This window comes from Panulirus ornatus, chromosome 48 (assembly GCF_036320965.1).
Source record: "Panulirus ornatus isolate Po-2019 chromosome 48, ASM3632096v1, whole genome shotgun sequence".
Lineage (NCBI taxonomy): Eukaryota > Metazoa > Arthropoda > Malacostraca > Decapoda > Palinuridae > Panulirus > Panulirus ornatus.
Window position 1 is genome coordinate 15,466,518 of NC_092271.1, and position 15,618 is coordinate 15,482,135.

Here is a 15,618-nt window from a genome sequence, read left to right on the forward strand (position 1 = left end):
CATTGTCCTTGAGTTTGTGTTGGTTTAGGTACGTTCATCTCCTTAGTGTATTACGTTGTTACGTGTTAAGACTGTGGTTTGTGGAAAGGTTTGGGGGGAAAAACATTTCATAACAGAGGTGGTGTGCGAGTGATGTGAAAGGCTGCTTATTTTTGTGTCAAGAGCATTGTAGATTATTATATAAAGAATATGTATCAGGAGCTTGCACTTTCTCTCCTTACCCGTCAGCTCGTCACTGCGCCTTCACCTCAGCTACTTTCATTAAATTGATCCCTTGGTGCATTAATTAAACAAAATATTTTTGTAAAGTCAAGGATGAAAAAAAAAGAGGGACACGGGTGGAGTTGGAGGTCTAGCAATGCATGTGAAAGTTTGCATGAGAGGCGAGCCCATGGGACTAACATGTGTTAGGCTTCACGACTTTGTGATACCGTAACAAGATAACGAGTTTTGCTATGTTGCCAGCCAGCACTGAGGTGTGATGGTGCGTCATGCGGGGGAATACTCAGGTTGCAGGCGGCAGTGTGGGGCCAAGCTGTTTGTCTGCATGTTACAACTGAAGAAGCTTAACACTTGAGTTTGTCAGTGACCTTAACACCATTTCTGATGGTTTTGGTCTTACCTCTCTATGGTGCATGTTTAACGTCTTATGTGTCGGATGTTGTAGACTTTAGGAAAATTGCCACGCCGGACATATCATGTTGTGTAGTTAACGTTATTCTATTAAGGTTTTACCTAATTATTTATGTAATGGCGATAATACTGGCGATTACGAGCTGGGCTTCGTAAATCGCTGGTGGAGTGGATAATTGTCTTGGTAATAGGAATGGATGATGGTGTTGATAATATAATGTGCCCGTATGTATAATTTGCTGGAATATTGGTCTAGTATCAACAGGATGAGTACAGAATATAACAGGGCGGTTGATGTCCTTGCAGTAGTTAGGTTGGATCATAACCAGTGCATGCATGTATTTGTGTGCTTAAATCAGCGACTGGCCAATGTGGCCCACCTCACTTACCTGTAATTAAATACATTAGAGATGGTGCAAACGGATAATGCATTAGCTCCTCGAGATTTTATCAGTTTTCAGTGAAATTTGAAGAGCTTGCACCATCCTTGTCAATCCTGCTTCAGTTTTTGCTTGGAATGACTAGTTCCTGGTGGGTGTTGCGTGAGGTACCCAGGCTGCTTGTGGCGTTATCAGTCACTCCCCCGGTTCTCACCTCGTCTTTTAAACATGAATGTTTACATACGTGCTAGAGGAATGTGAGTGCTGTGTGTGGAGCTTGTTTATTGATTGCGATTTGTGCTTCTCTTTAATTGTCCTTGAATTGAAGCTCTTTCAAAAGCTGAACACCCTACTATTTTTTATCCTTTGTTCTCTCTCCAAACTTATGTGGTGAATTGATAATAACTCAGATATATACTGATTTGCCAATCAGAAGTTAGATATTTTTTCCCCATATCCTGTATAACTAACGTGTCAGGTTTGTTTACATTATCTTTCCTCCTGCAGATGTCGGGCGAGTCGGGGGAGGGTGGCCTGGGCGGCGGCGGCAGCGGCGGCGAGGTGATGGACTTTCAGAACCGAATCAAAAGATTTCAGCAGCAAGACCAACAGTTCAACCAGCAGCAGGTTAGTTCGTGATCATGAAAACGTGACAAGTCCCCTCCCCCCCCTTTTTTTTTTTTTTTTTTTTTTTTTTTGCATTTTAGTAGATCCTGATTGCTGTGGAGGAGGAAAGCGGAAGGCTTAACAGTTGGCTCCTGATTATGATCGCATGATTTGTGTCACGCCTTAGTGTGTCTTAATTCCAACTGAAGCATTCATTAAAAATATTGATTTGCAGTAATCTTCCCTTGCTCGGTTGCTTCCACTTTTGAAAATGAGCGCATTGTGGCTCAATGTACGGCGCTGGTGGTGTTGGTGTAGCAGATGACGCAAGAGGGAAAAAGCGGGCAGGCGTCAGTCAGTGGGTGCGAGGTTGACGGAGGGCAGTTAGCGGGCGCTCGATACGTGTGTATACGTGCAGCCGTTGGAGGTTGTGCTTCGAGGCAATGATTAGGAATGGTCTGTTTGTCGTGACACAGTGGCAGGAGTGTTAAATGTAGGTCGGGATTGATGATGAAGGGTAGGGAGTGCCAGAGACGCACATTGTCAAGAACTCTTGCTTCGAAGACAAATGAAACGCAAGAAGACATTCAGGATAACTAATTACAAGCGACTGCTTTAGACATTTTACGACGTCGTGACTACACATTATTTAGCCCTCAGCACACACACACACACACACACACACACACACTCACACACACACACACATAGAGATCAAACAAGTTGGCGTATTTTATCAAAAGAAAACATTTATCGTATGTCACGATTTTGTATGATTTTATATGTCCCAAGAATATTACAGTTTTGTCACAGCTATATACTTAGCTTCGGCTAACCCGGGAAGAGAGGGGTTAGTTAGGATGATCTGTGTTTCTTGAATTGGCTGGCCGCTTTCTATATCTTTCGCTTGGTCATTCTTTGATTATTCATATTCGATAATGTTAACAGGTAATATTACAGCCACCTGGCGGGAGTGAGTCACCAGGGTGGACGAACAACCACACACACGGGTCACCAAAGGGTTTTCTGGATTATCATGATGGTGGTTGCAATTAGAAATCACGTACCCGGCAGACTTTAAAAGTGAATACCTAACTCGGTATTCTGAGCTGTACACGATTATGATAACATGGGATGGAGTTGCATACGTATACAGAAGTCATGAACGTATTGATGCAAAGGCTCAAAAGAAATAAACTTCACGAGAAAGCGCGTGAATAACGACAAACTTCCTCGGTGAATGGAGTAGCCTAGCGGGCGGGAGGGGGGCAGTTGACGCGCCAAGTTCTTTCTCGGATGGTCGTGCACGTGACTCAGCTTGTGACGTCATCGCCGCAATCAAACAGAATCTCTCTCACGACTGAATTCTTTTTCTTTGGTTTCTTCTACATTATCTTGTGTGATATTGTTGTTGTTGTAACACTGATAACTTCTAGTACTAGTAAGATGTGAGTCAGTGATAAAGAGCGATAGTAATGACATAGTAATGACGTCCTAAAATGACGCGAGAGTAATTTACAGAATATTAGCACCGCCATTTGATTATTAGTAACCTCTCAGAAGATATTCCAGTTGATAGCGTGTTTGACATTGTGTTTGAGCCTGTTTGGGGTACTCCCAAGGTCGTATGAGGTAGGAGACACATACGCTTGACGGCCCACTACAATATTCTGAGAGTTACATATTTTTATTGTTGGCCAGCAAAGCACTTCAGTTGTGGGCCTTGGCAAGGATGGAGTTTTTCGACGTATTCTATAAATAATTCACATGCAACGAACTTGCGGGTTTACATAATCGATTCCGTATATATTGATGATGCTACCTATCTATCTATATGAATGAATATATATATAATATATATATATATATATATATATATATATATATATATATATATATATATATATATATATATATATATATATATATATATATATATATACAGAGAGAGAGAGAGAGTTTCTGTTTGTGCATTCTTTTGATGTTATTAACCAGTGTAAGAACACCTGTAGCTGCATCAGTAGATTTTGATGATTCTCCGTCATAAATGTTATGGTAAAAGATAGTAATGGCCACTTGGAGCCGTGTTTTCATAATACCATTAAGATGATGTGGAGTATTTGACTTATATAAATCACTGGTGTGACAATGACAGTGGTCGTTGGATCTCAGTTCGCCCATTAGTGTCACCGTATGTTCGGATGACTCACGTCCCAAGCTGGGTTAGGAACTGCCATCTTTGACGACACTGTCGTTCCTGATGGTTACTTGGTGACGGTGACTTTATGTTGTGGTCAGACCAAAGGCCAGCCGGGGCGGAGGAACGCACACTTGCCTTCCGCCGTTCACACTTTACCCTCCCATACTCAAGCCATTTTCTACCGCACCGTTATCTTACAACCTGCCTCCCTCTACCTTCTTTTTTTCTTTTATTGCTTTATTTTCCTCACCAAAGCTGCTTGCTGTTTCCTCTTACCCTCCGTGTCTGATGATATACTCCTCCTTCAAACCTCCCGTATTTCTACCCTTCCTATCTCTTTTGCTTCCCTCTTTCACCCACTCAGATCATAAATTCGTGCCTCATTCACCCTTCGTCTCTATATCCTCCCAACTGAGCCTCATTAACTTTAGGACCAATCACCTCACCGTAAAGATAGGCTGGTGCTTTACGTATGCGACCCACAAATAGTGACGCTGTCATGGGCGGCAGTTGAAGTGGTGTGTAAGCGTTACCCAGGAGAAGCGCCGTGTGACGTAACGTACATCTTAAGGCACCTGGAGGTGAACTTAGTTCTAAACACGAAATTCGGCGCCAGCACCGGCGTCTGATCCATGTCGAACGGGTTTATCCTGGCCCCATAAATCAAAGAAATGAGAGGATCATAGTTTGAACTACACCTAGGTGAAGTTAGATTGGTGAGGGAATTTTTTTTTTAGTGGTAACGAAGCATTCTAGGTGTTCGCACAGAGATGAGGCTGGCTATATTCCTCATGGTTCAGAAAAGGCCATCCCAGGTGACTCAGTAGGCTGATTCCTGGGGAATACTGTGGTAACATTATATATATATAACATTATATATATATATTATATATTATATATTATTATAACATTATATATATATATTATATATATATATATATATATATATATATATATATATATATATATATATATATATATAGCGAAACGTTCAGAATTAGTTTTCGTGTGAACTTGGTCGTCATGGTAGTGTGAGGTGACGGTTGTTTTGGACGGATGGCTGTAGTAGTTCGTACCTAGTCTCCCGTTAGACAGCAAGGCTTCAGTCCCGGCGTACCGAATGCCGGAACACTTCAATGGGTAATGTGACACTTAAATGACAGGCGAGCTCTCGAGTGGTAAGTGGGATCCTTTAGTGGCTGGCGGGACACATGAGTGGCCGGCTGATACAACGGGAGGGGTGAGCGGGACACCTGAGTAGCCGGCGGGACATTTAGATGGCTAGTGGGTCACTTGTGTGGCAGGTGGGACACTGTTAGTGGCTTTTGCCACTCGAGTGTTTTGTAGGACAATTATGTTAATGTTTGGATACTATGGTGGCTTGGAGTAACACTTGCTAGAGGTGGGAGCCCACAGGGGTATGTGATAGCAGGCCTCAGTCGACTGGTATTATAAACTATCGATGGCGGGTGTCACCAGATATGCCGGCGTGTCAGTGTAAACAAGATGTGCGTCCTCGGTTGGTGTGCGAGGAGGGAGCGCCCGAACCTCTTGCCTGCTCGCCCCACGTCAGGTCTACCAGTGGCCCAGGGTATTCCTGACTGCCGGCCTTACCACTTTTAACTTACCCCCCCACTTGCCAGTGATACGCCCCTCCTCTACGTTTCCATTACCCTATGTTTATATTTATTCCTTTTTTTTTTTTAATTCATTCCATGTTGAAATCGTCCCCTCACTGGGAAGTCGTCATGTATGTTTTTGTCCTAGTTTGGTTGCTGGTGTGTACGACCTCCACCTCTCCCTTTGGGACTGCAGCTGTCACTGTTCTTCCCCCGTGCCATCATTATCATCCAGTGCATTTCTCTCAAAGCATTAAGTTCATTTTGAGTGCTGTCAGAATTGGTACGGCCGACCGTGCAGGTACGTGGGTTTTTACAGTCACGTACGAGAGAAGACGCCCACATTACAACTATGACGGACCAGTAAAGTTTGTTGCCACACTACCAAGAAGTATTTATGACTCACTCGGTCATCCCATGCGTTCAACTCTTGGCAAAGAAACGAAACCTCACCAGCTATGAATAGCCAGTACCTAGTGTACAAACTCTTGCATGATCTTTCTGAATTTTTGTGTGTATTAAAGCAAGATTATTGTGGTTGACGTTGTAGTCTAGTTACTCCAGGCATGACCAGGAAAGAAGACAACAACAACAGCAACAAGAGAACCCCTAAAAAGAAGTGGGATGTGCTACAAGAGAAGGTCGAGTTACCAGAAACCGCCGGCTACTCGCGAACTGTTGACTACAGTGCGTGTTCCCGGTGTGTGGCTTCGTGTACACAGACTATGACGTGTGGGTGCTGTGTAAGCGTGTAGACGCCCATGTGCGTTTGGCCACGTCATCTTGGGCTCCTGCTTACCCACCTCACACATATATTCGCTGCAGAGGGTAGAGGAGGCTTCAGTCAGCCTTCCGAGGACAGCCAGGGTGCTTGTGTGCCGGCGCTGCTGCTGGAGGACTGTTCTTGCTTTATTTTTGAACTCCTTTATAGTGTTGACGTCTCGGGTGACTGTGTGTCGAAGCGCTTCAGGAGCAGCTTCCGTAGAAAAAGTCTTTACTCAGTTATTAAAGTAAATACGGCCCCGTGAAGAGGGCGGTGCAGCCGATAATGCTGAGGAATGTTGAGAGTGATATAACACTGTGGACCTCAAATTCCCAACCCGTTTTCTTTTGCCGAGATCTGAACTTCTTTTTTACGTCGCCCTTGGCGGAGCAGAGGCCATATTGTGCAGGAGCGTAGCAGTGAGTGTATGGTAGCCGGGCAAGGACCGTGGGAGTGCGGCACCAGGTATCACCCTCCCAGCAGCCTCAAGGTCGCACCAACAGCAGATACGCCCAGTGGCTGCATCAACCATGACTTTCGGAAAGGTCTGCCTGTGTTGTAACCTGTTCTTTTGTCTGGTAAAGCTTTAGCGACATTTCCGGGTGTTTTGTGCTTCATGTAGTGTTTGTAGAATAGAAGAGAAGTTAATTCATGTACGTGAAAAATCTGACGTTTATGTGAATATCCTGGAAGAATAAATGCCATGTGAGATTGCTAGAAGATATAGGATATAGGGAAATCGGCACTAACGAAGCAGGTGATAAGTGGTTGGTTTTGGTTGCATGTGGCCTCACCTGGCGCTGGTCCTCCCCAGGCAAGCTGTGGTGAAAGGTGACGACACACGGTCACCATCATCATTGTTGACCAGGGACATTGTACACGTTCGCACACGCTAGCCTGACTCACCTCTACCTTTTACCTCTGCTGGTCTGTGCACAGCCAGTACTACAAGATAAAGGCAATCGGAGGTTTAAGATAGCACATTTATTACCCGTCAGCTCTGGCTCTTAAAAAAATGGCGGTGAATCCGGTTACCATGGTTGTCGAGAGGTAAAAGATGTGTACAGTAGATAAAATCTTCAGCAGTACTATTATATTTTTTTTTTCTATGAACTGTGGCTTTGTAAATGTTTTATTTTTTGAATAATTATTTACGCATGCAACGAGAAAAAAGTTGGTTGCTGAATTGGGCAGAGTAGTTGAAGTTCGCCTTGCGCCGCTTCGTACATCAGACAACTTTTGTTTTCCGCAGTCCATCAGCTTGCATGCCTTGGACCGCTCCTTCCTTTCCTCGTTTCATTAATAATGCGCAAGCCCCTCCATGCCTCGCTCCTTCACCTCCAACAGGCTCGTTCCTAACTTCTGACAGGCATGTACTTCACTTATTCATGACTAGACTCGTTCCTTCCCTATTCCTGACAGGCTCGTTCCATACGTACTTTAGAGAGGCTCGTTCCGTACCTGCGTCAGATGGGTTCGTTCCATACCTAATCTTACTCGGCTCTTCAATGTTTACCCCGCCCCATCTGTATTCCCGGCTCCTGCTCATCATCGCTCTTCTTTTTATTTCTTTTTATCTTCGTCTCTCTGTTCATTGACATTTTTTTTCACCTTTTCCGTTCACCTCAGAGTTGGCTGATATTACCATGCTAGTCAGACCTCAAAGCCCACCTCTCCACACTATGAAAGGTCGACCATTTTGTGTAGATCGTGATTAATTGTTGTGGAGGCGGCTGGCTCCCCAGGTACACCGTCCCTCCCACATCGCCGCCATTACTCAGGCTTTGCCTGTGGAATATTTCACTTGATATTTCTTGACCGTACCCTTCCTGTCGTGACTGACGCAGATTTTCAATCCATTCCTCAGCCTGTGCAGCCAGTTAGTAGTGTGATAGAGTTGAAGTGCACATCGATAAGAGTCCATGTTATGTAAATTCTGCCTCTCTCGGCAGCAATTGAGCAGTGATGTTTAGTGGCCAGTCTACGTGTGACCTTGACCCTGCAACAACCAGGCTTCAAGGTTTCGTGATATACAAAAGTCTGGATTCGATCATCAGATTATAAGGCATGTGACGACTAACCCGCATCAGCGTGGCCATCAGTCAGTCAACCTGGCGTGGAGCCAGTACAGCAGGAGACGCAGGATGCAGGGACTTGGTAGTATTAATTATATGAAAATTTATCCTAGTGTTCATTAAACGTTTATTAGATTCCTGGTTGGATACCCATTCAGAAGTCAGCAACCATTAAACCCAGCAACTTGCTCGTGTACTGTTGCATACAAGGCTCCAAGGACGGCTTAGTTCGGTATACAGCAAACTATAAACGTGAAGACTGTTGTCAGGTCGTAGCGTGAACTGCACCAGATCTCTCTCTCTCTCTCTCTCTCTCTCTCTCTCTCTCTCTCTCTCTATATATATATATATATATATATATATATATATATATATATATATATATATATATATATATATATATATCTGAGGGAACTTTCTTTTCGTGCTCGTAGTTGGTCATCGTTTCCCTGGGAATTCATCCTCCCGTCCGTTTCTTCATGTCCGGCGTCGTGGAGACTGGTTTCCCCTGCGGGAAGAGGGGGCTGCATGACGGCTACGATGTGTGACGACGGGCGGGGAGCAGGCACGGCTTTATGGTAGTGGTGGGTGCAGCTAGCCTTGGGGGAGCTCTTTCCATGATTTGCCTCCATATTATCCCGCAGGACTTGCTTGCTTGTAAGTCAGGTGATTAAATCATAAACATGGTTAACTTCGTGATTGTCAAAAGCTTTATCATCTACAGTGAGGAACTTTGTCGATTAGAATTCTTCTCGGTCAGTACTACGACGCACTTGTTGGTTTACAACTTGATGTTTCAGAAAGACCCCCGAAGTAGCTCATCCCGAGTATAAACCTTTTTTTTTTTTCACTGTGACGTTCATGTTCGTGTTCCGCGGCGGAGGCGTCACACGGCCCGCAGCTCGGCGCAGAATGGTCCACACGCACACTCCTTCCTGTGGACTTCTTGATTTTTTTTTTTCCTTGGTATTTGGGCAGGTGGCGTATGGAGAACTCAAGGCTGCGGGAAACCCAACTCGACAGTTCCTCACCTTGATACTGTTAGTGTGAGGCAGGACTTTGAGATGCAGCCTGGTCGAGGTTATGTAGACGGAAGCAGGCAGCATAGGTCTGACGGGTGGTTGTGATCATTACGGTGTGGACGGGTTGTCCTGTTGTGCCGTGAATAAATTAGCTGGCGCGGTGAGAGACGGCCTTTGCCTGTCTACTCATTCGTGTACCGCAGGGAAATACATTGGCTACGGGGGGGGGGGGATACATCTAATGGGAACAATTTGGCCTCGGAGAAACAGACACTGGCTTAGAAGAAACACACTTTCCTGTAGAGTGAAGCATTAGATTCCACGTAAATCCAGTTTGCGTAACCCCAGGCAGTTTCTTTGTTGATGATCCACCCTTCACGGAAAACGTTAACTTGTACATGTTAGACAAAGTTTAGGCGAGTGCTCCCAGGAGGACTGTTCCAACATGATATACGGGAGAGCTTTTGTCATTCGTAGAATTAAAAGACGTACTAGCATATCGTGTGTTAAGCTGCAACCAGCAGCTGTTAGGCTGCTTCCTGCCTGACCACTGGGCGAGCAATGTGCTTGCTGCCCCCTGCTCCACCTTAGCATGGTTGCACCCGCTCTCCCGCTCTTTCGTAGACTAAAGTAGGTAGGGATCGTGTTGACAGTGTCATAGAAAACTGGTGTAGGAAGGTATGCGGTATAACTTGGATAAAAGAAAGTGTTTATTATGGTATGTAGGAGGAAGGCGGTGTGTGTGCAAGGAAGCGACTCATCATCTGATTATCAGGATGAGGAAGCTGTCGCACGTAGCGGTACTGCAGATGATCACTAGTGATGCCACCACGACTGGCTATGTATCACCACCTGTTAATGCTTCATGTGTACTCTGTATTCATATTATTTTCTGTGCCTCATTTTTGCTGATGGTTTATTATATATGAAGTTTTCTTTTTGTCTAACATGTTTTCGATGTATAATATTCTATTGTCATCCTAGCACGAGCCAACACTCCAGGAGCCTAGTCCCTCCGCCTCGTGAGGGTAACGGACACTCCCTAGTGTCGTAATCGATCTCCTTGAGGTCAGTTAAAGGATGGACTCCGTCCATATGCTACACCACGCATTCAACCATGTATGTGCAACCTCCGCGAGCGGCGACCTAATTTGTTTTCCAAAACCATTCGGCTTACTCCGCTGGAACTGCCAGGGTACTTGCTGAGGTGAACAGACTTCGCAAGGCCAAGCTCGTTGTGAAGTTGTGGTTTGTGGGGGTTTAGTGTGAACCCCAGTTGGAAAGGTGTAGTCGGTGAGGGTTTAGTATGAACCCTGAAAAGTGTGTGTTGGGGACCGTGCACACCACAGCGATAGTTCAGACGCCACATGTGGGTGCGTGCGTTAGAATATGTGAATGGTGTTAGGGTGCTGTAGTGAATACTGTGAGAGAAAATGTACTGATAATATACTTACGTTGATGATGGAGGAGGATTAGGGAAAGTGTGTGAGAGGGTGACTGAGAGAGGAGGTGGGGGCCAGCGAAGTAGAGGCTTTGTAGTTGAGGGCGTTGCCGCCCGCCCTCCGTTGATGTTCATCTGATGCATATCAATTGGTCGTGTGTCGCCAGTACTCGAGAACTTTAGTTGTCTCCTTGGTGAGAGGAACCTCAGTAATGACTCGCAGCGCATCTTTATATATATATATATATATATATATATATATATATATATATATATATATATATATATATATATATATATATATATTCCACCATGAATTTGCATTTCAATGAGTATAATAGATTGTCCAGCTTACATGGTCACCCGGAATCTACCATATTTTCGCCGCCACCATGGAGTGATGCTGCTATGGTAGTTATGCTTTTTTTCCCCCCCGGTTAGGAGCGAGCCACCGGGATGAGTTGTGCGAGCTCGGGGCCACTGGTGTGGTGGGTACGTTAGGGCGGGTCTGTAGTAACCCTTCTCATATTTCCCTCCCAATTATATATGAAAGTAACCATGTTGCAACATCATGGCTCTTGAGCATCAGGTGAAGCCTTTGTCCTTCCGTCCTCCGAGTCGGAGCTTCTCCCGCTTCCTGCTCTCTACGTTGGTCGCGGTTCATGGTCTAGCTTATATCTTACGCCTACATGCCTTTATACACAAGTACGTGGGCAGGTATCGTTGCGCCCTCTGTCTCGGCTGATGGCGGGAAGAGGTAAGCAGTTGGCACTTGGAGACCATATCCTGCACACAGGTATGGGCTAGGCTGTTGCTTCGCTCTCCTCCACACGTTGGTGCCATTGCCTTAGTGATTCTTGAAGGACGTGGTGCTACTACACCAGGTAGTGTATGCCTTGTGGCTGTCCATTTATGTCGTTATCACTCCCACTCCTCAAATTGAACGTGAAATATTCTTTGTTTTCCGTAATTGCGTTGGACATCAATGATACATTTTGTAGGCAGTTTTTCTAACTTGTTCAGTAGCTTTTTTATTACTAAATGAAAAGTATCAGTGATAAATGAGAAATCTGTATTTGTATGCGAGCCAGAAGTGGCCGACACTTCCTCTTAATGCTGTCCCGTTACCTCTGTGGGCGTGTCCGCATCCATGGTGGAACCAAAGCTTAATGGCAACCAGTAGTCGAATGTTTTGTATAAACGAACACACAAGTGAGTTGGTTGGTTGCACGGCACCCGCTCAAGGTTCCCCCCTGACACCTCTAGGTTCCTGGTGTGGGTTAAAAACAATCATTGGTGATCACACACTGATGCCATTATGTTCTGCTTTGTCTCGTGTTTTATGGTCGTTATTCTAATTGCTTCTAAATTAACTTTGTATTTTGTATCGTGCATACTGCAGTTCCCCAGTTGCTTATTTGGCGTAGTCTTAAAGTTAAGATTAGGCTAATGCAATGCACAGATTTATCAAGACCCTTTTTATTAGACAAATCAGAATGTGCTTGATTGGTTTGATGGCTTCAGCAGTACCACCAAGTTTGGGACTGGATTAAAGTATGTCTCATGGCTGAGCGTAGATCACGACACTAGTACAATGCACTTGTATCGTTTAAGATCAGGTTTGTATCATCCTTTAATCCAAACCCAAATTGAGTTCTCTTGCTTCAAATAAGCTTTTCCCAGTCACCAACAGGCTGGAGGCCCAGTAAGCAGTTCGATGTATAATTCAAATTTCACTTATGGTAGATTCATCTTAAGATATTTGGAATGCAACTCTGGTGTCTGCGCTGAACTTTGTAATTAATCTCTTGCGCAGTCTTGGTGTTTAGTCAAAAAGATTCCAGGGAGTGCAATGCGTCTACTGAATTGTACCAATTTGCCAAGTGTTTAAAACTGGAAAGTGCAGACAGTTTGGAGCAGCATGAACAAAATGCCAGTTAGGTAAGGGGGGCGTCACTGGCCGTATGATGTAACTTGCCAACGTTTAACCGCCTCCACCACCATATAGGTCACGATCCCTATTATCCTCTGTTGCCTTTTGGATACTTGAAATATTATTTATCTGAAGATATTTATTACCAATGATATATTGTTTTTTTTTTTTCTTGTGACTGATGTCATGACCGAAGACACATTATTCCTTAAATTCTCTGAGTCGTTTCTCGTTGTACTCACGCATCAAATATATTTTTCTTTAGCTTCATGTAATATTTAGAATCGGTCGAAGTAAATTGTGATAGAATCCTACAGATACTTGTTCATGTTTTGAAGCAAAATTTTATTTTTATCCAATACTTAATTATTGATATACCAGTGTTTTCTTATTTGAGAGGCAAATTGTTCAAGCATTTTTATTTTTCTTCTTACTGAAGTACATTTTGTATTGACTAAAGAATTGTAGGGTGAGAATGCTAAGCGGTTTGTACAGGGTAGGGTGGCTGTGTTGACGGCTTTGATATCTATGATAAAGAGATAAAGTTGGGATAACTAGACTGACCCGGCAGCCTCTCTCCATCCGGTAGTACTTTAGGTCATTTATTTCTGTTAAATGGTCACATATTGTCCTTCACCTTAAATCATCGTGTAGCATAATAGTAAACACTGTATTTGAAAATCTCTGAAAAAATAACCAAGATCAGGAAATAAGTGATAACCCAAGGTTTGCACTCCCCGATTTAGCAGGTTTTACTAGGTAAGCCAAGGGCCATGCGATTTGGGTTATAAAGATGAACATTATTCTCGAAAGTGGTCTGAGAGCGTACAGACCTTTTTTTTTTTTTCCAGAATTATCGAAGGAGGTATGGGATTGTCGTATGAATAGTAAGAATAATGTAGGCATACAACTGTAGGCATATTAAACAGTGTGGTCCAGTACTGTAGTATTTTAACAACCCCTTATAACTACCTACATGTAACCCCTTTTTTGTAGCCTAGCATTGAATTTACTATATAGTTATCAAGTGAATATTACTTTTCCTGCATAGAGCAATTGAATTATATCAGAATCAGTTAAGAGGCGTTTGTTTTAAATTCGTTTTCTAAAATATGCGGCCGGTGTTTCACTGTTTACTGAAAGTATTCACTACGAATGCTTGCAACAGCTTGGGATGAAACCTGTTTTACAGCACAGTGTAACACTTATCATTATTATAACTTTTTTGTAACATGGCAATGCTGTTTTCATATACATATTTTACAACTTGTTTTTTTTTCTTTGCAGCATATGAGCAGCAGCAGCCGAAGCACCAGCAGTAGTCAATTGAAAAGATCTCAACACACATCACATTCACATTCATCTTCAAACCTAAGTGAAGTCAAATCCTCTAGTAACTTAAGTGAACACAAGTCTGCCTCAAGCATCAACAAGTCAAACCTCTCAGAACTTAAGTCATCAATGTCCGAAGTCAAGTCCAACATCAGCGAGATGACTTCAGTAAGTTCATTGCCATGTCACACAGAATAGAGCATATGGAATGATATTGGCTTGAAGTTGCCCACCAAGATTGTATTCATCATATTTCATTGCCTTACTTCCCCACCATTCTTTCATTGATTTTATATATGTATGTATGTTTGTATCACACACACACACACACACACACACACACACACACACACACATATATATATATTTATGTGTGTGTGTGTGTGTGTGTGTGTGTGTGTGTGTGTGTGTGTGTGTGTGTATGATTTTCTACAGCTTTTAGTAATCCCGTACGTTCAATTTCCAATGCAGCAAAGCAACAGCGTCAACTATAACCGGTCCATGTCCTTGGCCAGCAACTCTTCCATGCAGCAGAGTGCGTCTTCTTCCAGCCTTCAGTCAGGCTTCAACAAGCGCAAGGCTTCAGGGTTTAACATGGGTTCAATGGATGCCCTTAATGACGCTTTGCAGATGGGATCAACAGAGCAGCTGGCACTCCCTGACGTAGAGGATGACTTTGACATACAGAATCTCGGAGTTCAGCAAGATCAGCTTAGTTCCTCACCTCTCACCTCAGGTTCAACTAACGGCAGCAATCCCAAAGAGCTGAAGTTTGAACAGAAGAAAGTAACTTCGTCTTCAAAAACAAAGGTGAGAGTTTAGATGACTTCATAGGAATCAAATCAGAGCAACTTCCATGTGATTTTGTAGCCAGCAGTCGTAATTACAAATGGATTCCTCATGTTCCCAAGCTTTGACTTCTAGTAACGTCAAAAGCTTCCAGTCTGTTGATATTTTAGCTGCAGTTCATTGTACAAATGTGACTTTTTCACTTTGAATATATTTACAGTAAATTGTAGTAATTAGGAGGGATACTGATAATGCTTAGGAGTGAGGAATAAGTCCTGTTTATGTTCTTTTAAGGTTGTGACTGATAAAAACAGCTACGAGTCTGCTTCAGGCCAGTCCTCAGAGTCTAGAAAACTGCAGGCTGGTGATGTTTCTTATGCAGAGTCATCCAAGAAGGCAGCAAGCAAAGCAAAAATAGAAGTTGATGGCATTACAGCAGAAAAGGCCGCAGCTATCTCACAAGTGAGTACATAGTAATTAGTCTTAACAAAGTGTGAGCATCAGGACTTTGAAGTCTTTCCTGTTAAAAGGGGTTTTTATGCTTATGTCTTTCAATTAATCTCCATTCAGCCATGTACTGTATAGTTTTATCTCTTAGATATCTGATATTAGGCGTTATCTTCACCTTATCTTTTAACTTCTCATCATTCATTCATTTCCCGTCGACCATTTAACAGTATCTATATCTAGATGCCATGCCCTGCAAAAGTTCAGCGTGATATTCAGCTTATTTCACTTTTTTCAGCGTTCTTTTCACCTTTGATGATTACCTGTTCCCTCATATGGAACTCTTCTGTAAGATTTGCGTTCAAGTCAGGTTTATCA

General features: G+C 43.4%; 1 protein-coding gene across 16 annotated transcripts in view; it reads left to right on the forward strand.

Annotated features, from left to right (window-relative positions):
* Window positions 1-15,618, forward strand: part of Sarm (sterile alpha and armadillo motif) — a 652,833-nt gene that overhangs the window by 608,829 nt on the left and 28,386 nt on the right. For 15 of the 16 annotated variants that reach the window (XM_071690649.1, XM_071690650.1, XM_071690653.1 and 12 more), the window contains 4 exons: window positions 1,521-1,640; window positions 13,960-14,172; window positions 14,476-14,814; window positions 15,088-15,255. In XM_071690649.1, coding sequence (XP_071546750.1) covers window positions 1,521-1,640; window positions 13,960-14,172; window positions 14,476-14,814; window positions 15,088-15,255 — 840 coding nt within the window. Of the gene's footprint in view, window positions 1-1,520; window positions 1,641-6,282; window positions 6,747-13,959; window positions 14,173-14,475; window positions 14,815-15,087; window positions 15,256-15,618 lie in introns of those variants that run through there. The other variant, XM_071690663.1, reaches the window with a different exon arrangement.